This window comes from Pan troglodytes, chromosome 10 (genome assembly GCF_028858775.2).
Source record: "Pan troglodytes isolate AG18354 chromosome 10, NHGRI_mPanTro3-v2.0_pri, whole genome shotgun sequence".
Lineage (NCBI taxonomy): Eukaryota > Metazoa > Chordata > Mammalia > Primates > Hominidae > Pan > Pan troglodytes.
The window spans coordinates 131,239,067-131,255,346 of record NC_072408.2 but is presented as its reverse complement, the minus strand read 5'-3'; the positions used below and the strand labels follow the sequence as shown (position 1 = coordinate 131,255,346).

Here is a 16,280-nt window from a genome sequence, read left to right as displayed (position 1 = left end):
CCCTCTGTGTCTCCCCTGGGTCCCCTGCGCCGGCCGGAGCACCTCGTCCCCGGGCCTCTGACCCTGCCCTCCGTTTCCCTGCAGAACCTGGAGAAGCAGATGCGCCAGCTGGCCGTGATCCCGCCTATGCTGTACGACGCCGACCAGCAGCGCATCAAGTTCATCAACATGAACGGGCTTATGGCTGACCCCATGAAGGTGTACAAAGACCGCCAGGTCATGAACATGTGGAGTGAGCAGGAGAAGGAGACCTTCCGGGAGAAGTGAGTCCTCCATCACCTGGCCTGGCCTCCCGGCCCCCCACCCCCATCCTGTTGAGGCCTGTGCTGTCTCCCGGCAGCCACCACAAATGAGCATGCCGGCGGGTGCTTAAAACCGCAGGGATTTACTCTCTCCTGGTTGTGGAGGCCGGAAGTCCAAATCCTGGTGTTTCGTGGGGTTGGTTCTTTCTGGGGGCCGTAAGGGAGAGCCTGTCCCCGACCTCTTCCCAGCTGGTGCTGCCAGCGTCCTTGGCCTTCCGGGGCTTCTAGATGCATCCTTCCATGCTCTGCCTTCGACCCCACATGACCTTTGTCTCTGTGCTTCTCCTCTTCTTATAAGGACACCCGTCACACTGAATTTAGGGTCTAGCCTAACCCAATACAACCTCACTTTAACTAATTACATCTGGAAAGACCCTGTTTCCAAATAAGGCCGCATTCTGAGGTTCTGGGTGGCCATGAATTTTAAGAGGACACACTTCAACATGGTACAAAGTGTAAGGGCAGCTGGATGTAAGACGGGGCACTGCGAGTCGGAAGAACAAGGCAGGAGGGACTTAGAGGCTGGGCCGCAGCCTTGGGCAGGGCGGCAGCTGGCCAGTGGCTTTTGGTGGTTTCTATTTTGTTTTGTCTTTGACAGTAGCTGCTGGCTAAGTGGGTTCGTGATCCCATCACTGTGCCTGTGTCTTCTCAGCTTCATGCATTTTCCCCCTCCTGTCCCTTATGACAGCTCAGCCAGGCCCACCCCAGTACACAGCTGATGACACGGAGGCTCAGAGAGGTTCAGACAGTGCACAAAGGCCACACAGCATGCACACAATGGAGGCAGGGTTCAGACTCCTCCAGCTGGAATGGAGAGGCTGTGTAGGGAATGGTTTGTGAATGGGGCCAGGGAGGGGGGCTGTGCAGAGCAGAGACGGGAGTTGAGTTCTCTCAAAAGCTGTGTCTGAGGGGGCCAAACCCCACAGTGAGGATCTGCGATGTGACATCCAGGCAGAAGGAGACCTCCATCCCTGGCCCGGGGTCCCCAGAGGAGATGGTGGGCCCTGCTGAGCCACCCCACGCCTTAGGGACAGTGTGCTGTAATTCCGGGGAGTCTAATCTTTTGGCTTCCCCAAGCCACACTGGAAGAAGAAGTGTCTTGGGCCTCACAGAAAATACACTAACATTAATGATACATGATGAGCTAAAAAAAAAAATCACAAAAAAAATCTCATAAGGTTTTTTTTTCTTTTTTTCTTTCTTCTTTTCAAGACAGAGTTTCGTTCTGTTGCCCAGGCTGGAGTACAATGGCACAATCTCTGCTCACTGCAAGCTCTGCCTCCCGGGTTCACGCCATTCTCCTGCCTCAGCCTCCCGAGTAGCTGGGACTACAGGCGGCTGCCACCACGCCCGGCTAATTTTTTGTATTTTTAGTAGAGATGGGGTTTCACCATGTTAGCCAGGATGGTCTCGATCTCCTGACCTCGTGATCCGCCCGCCTCGGCCTCCCAAAGTGCTGGGATTATAGGCGTGAGCCACTGCGCCTGGCCAAAAATCTCATAAGGTTTAAAGAAAGTTTACGAATTTGTATTGGGCCGCATTTAAAGCCGTCCTGGGCTGCATGTGGCCTGTGGGTTGGACAAGCTTGCTCTAATCACTTGCACGTAGAGGGCTGGGTTCCCTGCCCAGGACATAGAGCACCTCCTCAGGACCTCAGAGCTCTGGGAGGCAGGAGCGTGGGAAACTGAGGTGTGGACGGAGGCCTCTGTGCTTGGCCAGGAGGGGACGCAGGGAAGAGACTTTGTCACTGCCCGACGTTCACCCGGCAGGCCACTGAGCTGCCTTGGGGAAGACCCTGCTTCCTCCAAAGCAATGACACTCCTTCCCCAGTGCCCTGGGCTTTGGTCCAGGGTTGTGGCCCCAAAGAGGTGCCAGGCAGGACCTAAGGGATGGGGTGACTCTGGGCCCCCGGCAGGTGTGAGTGGACCCGCAAGTGCAGATACCGAACTCAGAAAGGACACAGTGGCTATCCAGGAGGGTCTTTGGTGGAAAACATTTTTTAAGAGTAGCTTTTGATTATGGAAATGTTGAAACGTCCATAAGAATAGAGGGGTGGGGTAATGAGCCCTGGAGTGCCCACAGCACCGAGTGAGTGGTCCTCCACAGGAAACAGCGCTTGGTTCCTGAGCAGGAATACTCGGTTACTTAATGGCTCGTGCCTGCAGCCTCACCATAGCAGGCACGATCTTTCTACGTCAAATCAAAGTCTCCGTCGAATGCTTTTTACAGTTTTGAACGAGGGAGGTGATGGTGGGACGGTCACGGGTGTTAAGAATTACTGAATTACTGTTGCGTTTGAGATTCACGCTCCCCCTGGTAGGCATAATGTTTTAGTGTATGTATTTTTTCTGAAATACAAAAAAAAAGGTGTTCTGGGGGACTTTCTGCGGCTTCAGCCTTTCGGAAGATCTCACGTGGCTCTGCAGGTCTGATAATGTCACCCTCTGTTAATTCAGTAACCGAAGGGCGGGGGACCCAGGCTGGGCTGCTGTCTGCTGGCCTGTGGGGCTGGCGTAACTTCCATCCTGTGTGAGCCGCAACTTGGCCACTTGCATGCCTCAAGGACTGTGGGCTTGGTTTGAGGTCTCATGTGCAGAGGAATTGATAGCACTCAGGGCTTTGAAAATCACCTACTGACGGCATGGGGCTCCACCACGTGCTGGCCATGTGACCATTCCCCCTCTGAACCTCAATTTCCTCGTCTGTAAAATGGGTATAGCGACAGGGCCTCCCTTGTGAGGTGTGCAGGGCATAGGAAACTTTTAATAAACGTCTTCCAGGGGTGCAAGTGAGGTATTGGGGGAGGGGAACAGGGGACCTAGGAGATTCCCAAGTTTGATTCCTGGTCTCTTGGGAGCCCCCACTGTGCCTGGGGAAACCCCGTGGGAGGGGTTTGCTGGGAAGGAAATGTCACTGGGACAAGGAGAGGGAGCGGAGAGGAAAGGACTCTCCCTACCTGGAAGAGAAGGGCTTTAGGAGGGCTCCGGCCTTGCCAGCCGCCCGAGGCGGGATCCCAGGCCAGGGAAGCCTGCCATTCCTCACTGTGCCGCTTCCACTGGGAAGAGAGCAGAGACTGTTCAGGATCCTCCGGTGTCTGGCTGGGAAGCAGGCGCGGGGCCTGCTGGCCTCCTGCCCAGCCATCTGGAGGGCCAGGCAGGTCGGGCACTGGTGCTCACTCAGCCTCCCTCCGTGGGAGCCCACAGTCCAGCCTCGCTAGCAGCCAGCCGCTGCTCTCCCTGCGAAGGCCGTGGGGCTGTGGCACGTCGCCGGGACGCCTAGGCCTGGGGCCAGGGACTCCACCCAGCACCCCTGGGGTGGAGCAGGCCTTGACCCACATCCCCGCCCCCACCATGCTCCCGCTCCTTTGGCCCTCACATTTCAGCCTGGGCCCAGTGGTTTCCCAGTAATTCTCCTGGCTATGCAGGAAGCCAGTTGGGACAGTGCCAGCGCCCCGCCACCGCCCTCCGACTTAAGTCCATGCTTGCCGCCTCCTTGGCTGGCCAGCCCCCTCCTGCTGCCCCATGGGCACTCAGAGCCTCTGCTCCCAGCTCTTCTGGGGAGGCCCAGCAGCCTGGTGAGCTATGACCCCGCTGGTGGGGCCCTGCCATGTTCCCAAGCAGACCCTGTGTGGGCCGGGTGAGGCCCTGCTTCCCAGATCCAGCTGGAGAGAGAAACAAAAGCGGATTTTAAAGGGGGGGGAACCCCACCAAAGAGCTGCATGTCGTGTCCTCATTTTTCCTGGAAGCCGCCTCCAGCAGGACAAACAAATATATTTTCAAAGGCGCTAAAGCCAGTGACTCACTCCAAGGAACGCCCTCTCTTACCCCTGGGTCCCCACCCCTCCCGTCTGCCGCAGCAGCCCTTCCCACACCCCCCTGGGCTTAATTGCTCCAAGTGGGGCGGTGCCCGCCAGGCCGGGCCAGTGGGGATGGCAGGCGCCTGGGAGCTGATCGGCCGCCCCGCAGGAAAGCCCCCCTCAGCCAGGTCTCACGCCCACCCTTCTTGTCCCGCAGGTTCATGCAGCATCCCAAGAACTTTGGCCTGATCGCATCATTCCTGGAGAGGAAGGTGAGTCGCTGCCCGCCCCATACCCCTTCGGTCTCCACCTCCGTGGGCAACTGCGTGGACTCAGGGTGGAGGCCCTCCCTCCCTGCCCACAAGGCCCTGGCCTGCCTGGCCCCTTGCTCCAGCTGCCATGCTCCCCTCCTCCCTCCCTCCCTTCCTTCCATCTGGGAGATAGATCAGTGCAGGCCCCGCCCTGTCCTCCTGGGCCCATGGAGGAGGAGCCTCAGGTTGCTGAGCACCTAGGAATCCCGAGAACCCCAAGGAGAGCTGCACGGCCAGGCTTCCTGGAGCCCCGTGTGCCCGACGGGTCTCCTGCCAGCTCCTCAAAGGCCACGTGGAGCGTCCTTGCAAACTGGGGGTGGATTCTGGAAGCACTACGTGCCTGGCATCCCAGTGAAGTTTTCGTAGGCAGGAGTGGCTTGCCTCAAAGGGACTGGAGGGACCAGCTTTTCTAGGTCCCTCTGAGGGTCACTGACTGCTTTCTGACACCCCTAATGCCAAACCAGACGTGTGGCCTGCAAGTCCCCATCTTCTTTGGACAAACCTTTGTGCGGACCTGAGACCTAAAGCCCACTTTGTGTGAAGCCCAGGCCCGGAGCAGCTCCAGTTGGCCGGTAGACACAAAGAGTCCCCAGAGAATGGTAAAGCCGTTGTTTTGCACCCACAAGGCTGGTTGGACTGTGCCTGGAGAGGCTGCAGGTGGGAGAAGGTGGCTGGATGAGGCTGCATGTTGGACGTGGCCCCTGGGCCTTCCCCCAGCATCTTGGGGTCAGAGGAGAAAGGCTGCCGTCCGTGTGTCTTAAGCAGCATTCCCCTGAATCACGTTTCTCAGAGATGGGGACCTGCCCACCCCAGCTTGGTGGACACCCTGCTCGGGCTTCCTGGTTGTAGGAGGGAGGCCAGGAGGATGAGGCACTTATTTTAAAGGACAGCTGTTCCCAGCGCCTGCCCCTCATGAGCTGATAACCGTAGAAGGAGAGAGACCGAGCAGTGTGGGGAAAAATCTCTCCATGCTTGAAAAACCAGTGTGGAGAAACAAGCCCTATAAATAGCTCATCTTCTGAGTGACGACGTCTCCCTCAGGGAGTGGACGGCACGGCGGACTCTAGGTTAGGGCTCCCCAGGATGGAAGCATTTCAGAAACTGGCCATTGAGCAGTCCTCCTTCAGGATGAGGGGATTAGAAGTCTTTCTGCTGGGGAGTAAACTTCATGATGTTCTTTGGCTGAAAGGCAGCCTAGGACAAGGCTTCAGTAGAGCTTCCAGAGGGGTCTGGAGCAGGAGCTGCCAACGGAGAGGCCGGCAGGGACAGTCAGGTCTTGACAGTGAGTGAGGCTGACGTCTGGCTGGGAGCCAGGTGGACCAGCCAGTCTGTGCCCGTCTGCGGGGGCAGCTGCTGTCCGGAGCCGGGCTGCCATTGCTGAGCGCAGGAAGGAGCTCTCCTGAATTGTTAAAGGAGAAGTCGGGCACCCACATCCCCTGAATTGCAAATATTGGCATCTGATTATAAAATGTCTTTCTCGATTGCCATGTTTGTGGGCTGGGTTTAGCCTGGGGCCGCCTGGGAGCCCCCCTGGCGGTCGTACTTGGCAGGAGGCTGCCAGCTGGGGGCTTTCTGTTGAGGGCAGTGAGATTTGAGGCCCGGCTCAGAGGCCTCACAGAATGCCCCTTGGAGGTGGGGTCCTGGCTTGGCACTGGCCAGAGCATTGCAGAAACATTTTACATTGTAAGGGGAACGGCTGTGGGCATTGGCAAGCTGGGCTCCATGCCCGCAAGTGGGGGCATCGTGGCATCACTTTCTGAGGCTGCCCCTTTTACTGGTCCCATTTGGCCGGGGTTCATAGAGGGCTGGTTGCTCCGGCTTTCAGACCCAATCTACATGGAAAAGACCAAGGCAGAGAAAAGAAGGAAACCCAGGAAGAGGTGCATGGGGCGTGGGGCCTGGGGCGGTCCCGATGCACAAGGCTTGGAAGAGGCTATTCAGGACCTCAAATATCAGGGAAGAAAAGGCTGAAGTCAGGGAAAAGAGAACCCGGACCTATGTTTGGGGAAGGCTTTGAGTTTGCCCGGCTGTGGGCTGGAGTCCTTGTTTCCCATAAGGGCTGGGGGTGACATGGCGACGTCAGCGCTGTCATTAACCATAGCAACAGCGGTGACTGTGATAACAGGAAAGACTTCCATCATGTTTGCTCTGGGCCAGGCCTCGTCCCAAGTACTTTACCTATGTATTAACTGATCTGATCTTTGTGATAATCCTGTGAAATATGTACAATTAGCATTCCCATTTTACAGATGAGAAAACTGAGACACAGAGGTTAGGTCATCTGTCCGAGGTCACCCAGCCGGTACGTGGAAGAGGCAGGATATGAGCCCAGGATGTGAGCTCCTGGCTTCTGCCCTGAATGCCTGTGCTGTACCCTGCTCAGCGTCCTCTTTCTCTGTCCCACAGACGGTGGCTGAGTGCGTCCTCTATTACTACCTGACTAAGAAGAATGAGAACTATAAGAGCCTGGTGAGACGGAGCTATCGGCGCCGCGGCAAGAGCCAGGTAAGAGGCAAGGTGGGGGTGACTGTCCTTGCAGGCTCCCTGCATGCTCAGTGGCCACTTGCTTGGTGGCCAGCACCCCGCATGGCTGGCAGTAACTGTCTCCATGAGTTGTTGCTTGGCCACCGGCAGTGTGAGTGCAGGCTCCCCTCCATGGTAGCAGCAGATGTGGGGAGACCCCCTCTGGGGTGCTCACCCTGCCGGGCTATCTCAAGCCTCCCGTAGTGGCCAGGAAAATAGCTGGGGAGAAACAGCCACGGGCCTCCTCAGCCTGTAAAATCCCAGACTCCTGACTGGGTGACCTGTGATCTCTGTGCGTAAAAAGGCTACATTCCAAAAGTAAGAGCTTCCCAGGATGACTTGGGGTAGTTCACAAACTTCATGTTTAAAATGTTAATGGTTGTGTGTGTTTATCTTAATACATACTTGAAAGAAAAAATAGCCAGTACTTCAGCTCGCCGTTTTTTCAGACGCCGTTGCTTGGGATGAGACTGAAAGATTATTTACGCTAGAGCAGAGGCTGGCAGACTGGGACTCTGGGGCTAATCCGGCCCACCATCTGTTCTTGTGAATAAAGTTTTATTGGAACACAGCCATGCCTGTTTGTTTACATATTACCATGGCAGCGTCCTTGCTGCTCTGGTGGAGTTGCATGGTTGTGACCAAAAGTGTATGGCGTACAGGGTCTCAAATGTTTACTAGCTGGCCCTTCATAGAAAAAGTTTGCTTTTTCCTCCGAGTTAGAGGAAAAGGAGGTGGTTTGAAAAAATATCCAGTAAATAATGGTAGAGATGAGAGGCTCAGTGGCACGCCTTTGAAAAGGGGATCCTGGGCGCTCGGTGTTTGGGAGAATTTGTTTTGCATCCGGGCTCTTGAAGCATCGTCTCAGAGCAGATGCTGGGAGCACCACACAGAGGAGGCGGGTGGAGGCAGTGGGCACTCTGGCGGCTGCTGGATTGGAGTCGGTCGAGGCATTTCCTTCCTGGGGGCCTCAGTGGCTGGGGGCGGGGGCCGGGTGAGAGTGACAAAGGCCAAGAATAGCACGAGCCGCGTGGAGCGTCCTTGCAAACTGGGGGTGGATTCTGGAAGCACTACCATGCCTGGCATCCCGATGAAGTTTTCGTAGGCAGGAGTGGCGTGCCTCAAAGGGACTGGAGGGACCAGCTTTTCTAGGTCCCTCTGAGGGTCACTGACTGCTTTCTGACACCCCTAATGCCAAGCCAGACATGTGGCCTACAAGTCCCCATCTTCTTTGGACAAACCTTTGTGCGGACCTGAGGCCTAAAGCCCACTTTGTGTCAAGCCCAGGCCCGGAGCAGCTCCAGTTGGCCGGTAGACACAAAGTGTCCCCAGAGAATGGCAAAGCCGTTGTTCTGCACCCACAAGGCTGGTTGGACTGTGCCTGGAGAGGCTGCAGGTGGGAGAAGGTGGCTGGTACTCCCTATAGTGGCACCCTCTAGCCCTCCCCAGAGCTGCCCGCCTTCCCTTTCCCAGGCTGCCAGAGGTCGAGACCCATAAGGTGCTGAGACCAGCCATCACGGGTTGGGGGCGGGGCCCAGTGTCTGCCGTGAAACAGCCACTTTCCTACAGCCTAAGAAAACTCCCATGAGGGAAACGAGGCTGTTGTCAGGAGCATGAGCCACCCCTCGCCGCATTCCCAACATCCAGCCACGATGCCTGGGGCTGAACTCGGTCCTTATCCGCAGGGATCGTGGAAGGGTGGCTGCGTTTGTGGAGAGGGTTTTCTTGTCTAGTTTTCTGTAGCCAGAGTTGACCAGTCTGCTTGCCCTTCTAACAGATGTGTAAAACCAAGGCCGAGTGGCACAGAGCATGTATTCCAAAGACGTAGCTATGTTTTATTTTTGGTTTTTTGGGATTTGTTTTTTTTTTTTTTTTTGAGATGGAGTTTCACACCGTCACCCAGGCCAGAGTGCAGTGGCGCGATCCCAGCTCACTGCAACCTCTGCCTCCCGGGTTAGAGTGATTCTCATGCCTCAGCCTCCCAAGTAGGCGGCATTACATGTGCGTGCCACTGCATCCTGCTAATTTTTTGTATTTATAATAGAGACAGGGTTTCACTATGTTGCCCAGGCTGGTCTCGAACTCCTGACCTAGATGATCCACCTGCCTTGGCCTCCCAAAGTGCTGGGATTACAGGCATGAGCCACTGTGCCCAGCCGCTACGGTGTTTTTGAAATTGAAGTGCAATCAGGAACTTTCTAGGCTGAGAGGCAAAAGGTAAGTGCCAGGCAGGGAGTATATAGATGCTGAGGTATGAGAGGCAGCAGGGAGCAGTGGGGATTGTGACAAAGGAGGGGTGGCTAACGGCCTCAGGAGGTATTTGGAAAACATCATCAGGTGTCTGTTGGGCACCTACTGTATGCTCATTCTCTTGCTGGCCTTCCCAGTTCCCCTCCCACGACCTGTGTGGGGGCATTGAGGCTGGGCTTGTGGTGGGAGCCCTTCCTGGTAGCTGGGCTGGGGGCTCTGAAGAGCAGAGGCCCATCCCCTCCCCCTGTGTGAGAGCCACATTTGCACAGAGGGAGGTGGGGAGACCATGGTAATTTAAGAAGGGTGGGGGGTGTCGGTGCCCGGCATATCCTGTTGTAGAGGCCTGGCCTGTACTGTGGTAGAGTGAGTGTCCAGTGGAGTGAGTGTCCGGCTTGCTCTCCATGGAGTGAGTGTCCGGCCTGCTCTCCGTGGAGTGACTGTCTGGCCTGCTCTCAGGAGTAAGTGTCCGGCTTGCTCTCCGTGGAGTGAGTGTCCGGCCTGCTGTCTGTGGAGTGAGTGTCCGGCCTGCTCTCCGTGGAGTGAGTGTCCGGCCTGCTGTCTGTGGAGTGAGTGTCCGGCCTGCTCTCCGTGGTGTGAGTGTCCGGCCTGCTCTCCGTGGAGTGAGTGTCCGGCCTGCTCTCCGTGGAGTGACTGTCTGGCCTGCTCTCAGGAGTAAGTGTCCGGCTTGCTCTCCGTGGAGTGAGTGTCCGGCCTGCTGTCTGTGGAGTGACTGTCTGGCCTGCTCTCAGGAGTAAGTGTCCGGCTTGCTCTCCGTGGAGTGAGTGTCCGGCCTGCTGTCTGTGGAGTGAGTGTCCGGCCTGCTCTCCGTGGAGTGAGTGTCCGGCCTGCTGTCTGTGGAGTGAGTGTCCGGCCTGCTCTCCGTGGAGTGAGTGTCCGGCCTGCTGTCTGTGGAGTGAGTGTCCGGCTTGCTCTCCGTGGAGTGAGTGTCCGGCCTGCTGTCTGTGGAGTGAGTGTCCGGCCTGCTCTCCGTGGTGTGAGTGTCCGGCCTGCTCTCCGTGGAGTGAGTGTCCGGCCTGCTCTCCGTGGAGTGAGTGTCCGGCCTGCTCTGCGTGGAGTGACTGTCCGGCCTGCTCTCCGTGGAGTGACTATCCGGCCTGCTCTCCGTGGAGTGACTGTCCGGCTTGCTCTCAGGAGTGAGTGTCCGGCTTGCTCTGGGCGTTGCGAATGTCCAGCTTGCTGACTCATCCGTTGATTGAGCATTTATTGTGTGCAGGACATGGGGAGCTTCATGCTGGTTGTTCAGAGCCATTGTAAACAGGTGGCTTCAAGACAGTGCCGCGGGGTCTCCCTGTGCCGCGGGGTCTCCCTGTGTCGCGGGTCTCCCTCTGCCGCGGGGTCTCCCTGTGTCGCGGGTCTCCCTGTGCCGCGGGGTCTCCCTGTGCCACGGGGTCTCCCTGTGCCGCGGGTCTCTGTGCCGCGGGTCTCCCTGTGCGGCGGGTCTCCCTGTGCCGCGGGGTCTCCCTGTGCCGCGGGGTCTATCTGTGCTGCGGGTCTCCCTGTGTCGCGGGGTCTCCCTGTGCGGCGGGTCTATCTGTGCCGCGGGGTCTATCTGTGCTGTGGGTCTCCCTGTGTCGCGGGGTCTCCCTGTGCCGCGGGTCTATCTGTGCCGCGGGGTCTCCCTGTGCCGCGGGGTCTCCCTGTGTCGCGGGTCTCCCTGTGCGGCGGGGTCTCCCTGTGCCGCGGGTCTCCCTGTGCCGCGGGGTCTCCCTGTGCCGCGGGTCTCCCTGTGCAGCGGGTCTATCTGTGTCGCGGGTCTCCCTGTGCTGTGGGTCTCCCTGTGCCGCGGGTCTATCTGTGCCACGGGGTCTATCTGTGCTGCGGGTCTCCCTGTGCCACGGGTCTTCCTGGGAGGTGGCATTGGTGGCACATCCTTGAAGACTCCGTAGAATAAAGGGCCCCAAAGATGAGGTTGAGGAGCAGCCCCACAGGCGGACAGGGATGGGGCCCTCAAGTGCAAAGGCAGGGAGCATGAGAGACAGCGCGTGTCTTCAGGAACAGCAGGGGGCCTGAGTCTTTGGATTCGTGGGGGTCCCGGTACCTCCCAGGGCCTTAAAGGAACAAAGAAAGGGAGATTATGTGACCCTCTTTCTTTTGCTCACTTTTGATGGGTAAATAGAGATTTTTTTTTTACCCTGTGAAAAATAGAAGTGCAAACTCGATAAATAACAGCTCACACTTGACTTCCATGTCTGGGGAGGGAGTAGGGAGTGGTGAGGCCTGTGGCTCACTACAGAGCTTGGGCCCCGTCTCAGCTCCAGTCGACGCTTGGCCAGTGGCCCTGAATTGCCAGGTGTTCTGATCTTTGATGATGAGCTGGAAATCTAGTTTTATGTGAAACTGCCTGATTTTAAATCTTAGGTCACATTTTTTAAAAAGGGAAAAAACAACTCAACACTGTATATGCCACACAACTCTTACTTGCTGTTGAAATCACCCCCAGCCCCAAGTAGAAGACCTCTGGGTTAGACTACAGTGAGACCAGGGGAGGAGGGCATTAGATGTCTGGGGCCAGGCTGGGGCACCGGGGAAGCCCTAGAATGTTCCATAGCAGGGAGGAAACATGCCCCTCTTTACACCGGAGATGTCCTGGTTTAGCCGTGGTATCTGCGGTGCCTGGGAGTTGGTGGGGCTTTGCTGGTGAGTTTTTATCCCCTGCTGAAGCTGCCGTTCCAGGCAGGGGCTCCCAGGATGGGGAAATGATGCTTGTCTGCTCTGCCTCTCTCAGAAAGATGGCAGAAAGCAAGCCGGGCAGGAGGTCCCTGTGTGTCTCCAGGGCTCGCCCCTTCCTCAGATCAGCTGCGTTTGCTAAGGAGGTGGTGGCGTGGCCTGGGCCCTGCCAGGGAGGGAGATTTATACTCATATCCTGGAACAGCTTCTGTGCCAGGTAGATCCACTGCCCTTCCACCCCCCACAGGCCTGGTTCACAACCACGGGGTAAACAAGGGTTCTCAAGTGCTAACTCTGGGGCTGAGAGTCCTCTCTGCCCCATGGCAGCAAGGAAAATCAGCGGCAGCCTCGGGCTCAGCCTGTCTTGTTAAGTGGAGATGCAGTGACTGCCGCCAGCTGAGCATCTCTGTCTGTGGCTGGATTTGTGGAGCTACTGACACTGCTGATCAGTCTGCCCCAGGTGAGGGCACGGCAGGCCTGGGGTGGGCCCAGCACTGCTGCTTGGAAGGCTGCGGTGACGGATGGGAGGTGCAGGCAGTGGTGGTCTCTGAGTGCGCCAAGGCTGTGAGCACACAGAACCTGCAGCTCCTTAAGGAGGGTGGGGAGGTGAACTGAGACCACTCCCCACCCACTACCCCGCTGCCTCAGCATGGCTGGCACCTGCAGGCTGGGACAGGCGTCTGGGACTCTCGGTGACTGTGGGCTGGGGAGCCACTGCCCTGTGCTCCAGGCAATGCAGGCACCCAGGGTACCTCTGTGGGCCGGTTCTTCTTTCTGACCTATCCTGGCAGCTCAGGCCTTGTGATCAGCTGGGAATCTCCGGCCATGGAGCACAGGAGCCCCTGCCCAGCCCCACTCCCCTCACAGCTGCCCCAGGACACTTGTCCATGCTTCTCTCTCCCTCATAGGTTTCTGAGTGAGCAGACACAGCCCCTTCCCCCTACCGTGACACGGGCCCCCTCCCCAGGCACCACGGGAAGATGGAGAACCCGGGTCTTCCCAGCCAGTGAGCCCACGCACCCTCAGGGGTAGGGTGCCCACTGCCAGGAGATGCTGTCTGCCTCTTCCCCGATGTTGTCTAGTGGGAGGGAGCTCAAGCTCCCTTCTCCGTGGTGTTTCCCTGGAGGGCAGCAGGTCGGGTTCTCCCTGCCTTCCTGGGCCCTCTAGTTTTAGAAGAAGACTTAGGTTATCTCAGCCAATATGCATTGGACCCCTTGATGGCTGATGGGGGATGGGACCTGGGAGTCCAGTGAGACATGGGAGCCTTGTCAAAATTCCAGGGGCACCTGGCCCTGCTGTGTGATGGGGATGGGTGCTGCTGGCCGCTGTGGTGGCGATGGCGATGATGGTGATGATGACGGCGACAGTGATGGTGCCGGCCAACAGTCATGCAGCACTATCGCCACACACTGTGATGATTTCAACCTCACTAGTGTTGGGGAGAGGTGTGTAATTATCCCCACTGGCCAGATGAGACAGAGGCACAGGGAGGTGAGGAAGCTTCCAAGGAGCCTGCTGAGTGGCAGACTGAGGATTCTAGCCTGGCACATGCAGCCCGGGGAGTGGGAGGGAGGCCCAGCCGTCCCCTCGGCAGCACACTGGCCATAAAGCCAGCCTTCTGGAAGCCAGCCCTGATCCGCCAGGTAGGACAGGCCTCTCCTGTGGTCTGTGCAGGAGCCCTGCGAGGGCAGGCGGCAGAGGGGCTCATGATGAGGCTCCATGTCAGTGGGGAGTCGGATGCTGGATGCGGGGACCCCAGGTGAGCCAGGCTGGATCTGTGCTGTGGAGACACCCTCTGATATGGGGTGGGTGGGAGTCCTGGGGTGGGGGGTGCTCAGTACCCCCCGCCACCACCTGTGTCTCTTCCCCTGCCATGTGTCCCTCAGCTCCTGGGGACAGCAGCTGGCCACTGTCTCTTTCTCTCTCAGTGCCTCCGCCGTTACCATATATGTCTTTGGGGAGTTGCTGAGGGCTCTTCCTCATCTCCCTCTCTCCCGCCTTGTCTCTCCTCTCCATCTCTGTCTCCCGCTCTGCGTCTCTTGCGCTCTCTCAGCACCCCCACTCCCCTCTCTCCTGGGTGGCTGTGGAGGCTGCTGTGGGTGGCCGCAGAGAGGCTGTGGTGCTTGTGGTCCTGGCGCGGTGCCCGTGGCTCCAGGCCACATCTCTGCTGAAGACAGCCACGAGTGGCCGCTCTTATGTCACCAGGACAGATGCTGCTCGTAGGGGCCTTCCTGCCTCGTGTCCCCAAGCTTGCTCGCCCCACAGACCCCCCAGGAGGTGCCCATCGGATGCACAGTATATGCATGTTCATCCGGGGGCATTTATTCAGTGCCTACTGTATGCCAGGGTTGTCAGACTCTACCTTCAGATGCGAATCCGACCTTAATCCTTCCGAAAACAGGGTAAAGGGATCAGCCGCGCCCGGCCCATCTCAACACCCCAGACTGCCCCGATTCCACGCTGCAGAGGTGGACACAGGGTGGGACTTCCGAGGTGTCGGGGAGTGGGCACGACCGCCCCTCCCAGGGTCAGCAGCGCCCACGTGCCTCCTGTGGGTTTCCCGAGTTGGGGGGTGCATGGCCCAGGACCAAGGACATGGGTGCCCCTCCTTTCGCCATTTGTCAAGGTGGGATTGAAATGGAGGCTGTGGTGGGATCCCGAGGGAGGGGAAGCCTGTGGGCTGGGGGTGAGAAGTGACTCCAGGGACACTGGACCGTGCACTTTCCCCGGCAGCGAGGCTTCCGACTTCCTCAGACACCACTGACTACGCCGGGATGGCTGTAGCCAGCATCCTGGGGCTGTGCCCTCCTGGAGTTCCCCCCGTCCGAGGCCAAGGTCTGCTTTGTGAGGGGACGTGTCCCAGTCTGAGTCCTCAGATGTGAGTGCATGTCGGAATCACCGGAAGGGCTGGGGAAACCCAGTCACTGGGCCGCACCCCTCACCCCACAATAAGGCCGAGATCCAAGACTCTGCATTTCCAAGGAGCTCCCAGGCGTTGGTCTAGGACGCTGCTGAGAACCTCAGTGCTGGGGGTCAGCCCCTGAGCAGAGAGCAGGGTGGCTGAAGGGGTTGTTAAGCCCGAGGTGGGCTACCCCACAGCCCAGACCACCCATGGGAGTACACTCAAGCTGGAACGGCCCTTCCCAGGTGTTTGGGGTGGGCAACGGCCTCCCTGGCCAGGGCCCAACTTGGATGAGGCAGCTCTGAGCTGAGTTATTGTCAGCGGGCCTGACAGCCGATGGCAGCCAGCCCCTTCCAGAAGGGAGGTCTGGCCAGTCCAGCCCAGGAGGCAGCCTGTGCATCTGCATGTTTGCAAAGCCATGCTTCATAGATGCTGTGGCCACCCGAATGCTTAACCACAGCCCAGCAGCAAAATGCCAGTGCCACCGTGTCATCTCAAGGACACCTGCCCTGTCTGAAGTGCTTGGACCAGGCCTGGACCTGTGCCGGCCCTTCTCCGCCCTGTCACCCCCACACCATGTGCCCTGTACCAAAGCAGTTTGTGTGTCATTTCGATGGTTGCGTTTCTGAAACTTGGATGGTTATAAAGTGGAATATAAAAGTCGTTGATTAAAAGTGCTGGCCTTGGGACGTCTCTGGACTCAGACCTGCTGTGTGTGGCCGCCTTCACTCTGGCCCACCTTGGCATCCATGGCACTGGTGCTTAGCCTTGTGGCCGGCTGGAGGCGAGGGATGTGCGTGGCTGTTTAGAGTGGTGGGATTGCCTTCTTGTTTAATGGAGGGTGCCATCCTCTTTCTGGAAGCTTCTCTGTGTTCTGACACGGGGATGCAGGCCCGGGCATAGGCTTTTGGAATGCTAGCCCCTCCACACCCACCCCCATGAGACCCCACACGCCTGAGCTTTGGCAAGGGAGGGCCGAGCCCCCACCTCCCGGAACCTGGCCCCTGAGATCGGCCGTGAGCGGCTTTTGAGCCTGGAGGCTGGGTTGAGGCCCGAGCATCCTCTCTTGGGCTCCGAGCCCCATCACCACCACCCTGAGGTGAATCACGGACTGTGGGGCGGCGCGGGGAACAGCTCAAGCGCTGGCACAGTGGTTTATAGTCCATGATTCATTGATGGAAGGGCCGCGTTATCCTAGTGAATTGCAAAACCAGAGCCCAGGAATGCTGGGGCCTGACTGCAGACCGTGGGGGAGCGAGGATGTGAGGCTGGCTAGGCCAGGTGGCAGGGCCCGGCCCCTGGTAGCCAATATGGCCTTCCCGCAGCGATGGGGGTTCACGTGGCCAAGGGGGCCTCTCTTTCTGCAGAGATGGGACACTGACACGGGAACAGCCCGGCCTGGGTCCAAGAAGGAAGCCCAGGGAGGCCGAGGCTCCGCCCCCGACTGCTGCCGTCCACTCTCCACTGTTCCCCATCTCTGTCCCTCTGGGTCTGCTCTGCCCAAGCCC

General features: G+C 58.3%; 1 protein-coding gene across 50 annotated transcripts in view; it reads left to right on the top strand.

The window, feature by feature from the left end:
- The window catches only part of NCOR2 (nuclear receptor corepressor 2), a 244,179-nt gene that overhangs the window by 140,105 nt on the left and 87,794 nt on the right, over positions 1-16,280 (top strand). For all 50 annotated transcript variants that reach the window (XM_024348140.3, XM_024348138.3, XM_016924593.4 and 47 more), the window contains 3 exons: positions 85-263; positions 4,316-4,370; positions 6,816-6,914. In XM_024348140.3, the coding sequence (XP_024203908.2) occupies positions 85-263; positions 4,316-4,370; positions 6,816-6,914 (333 nt within the window). The remainder of the gene's footprint in view (positions 1-84; positions 264-4,315; positions 4,371-6,815; positions 6,915-16,280) is intronic.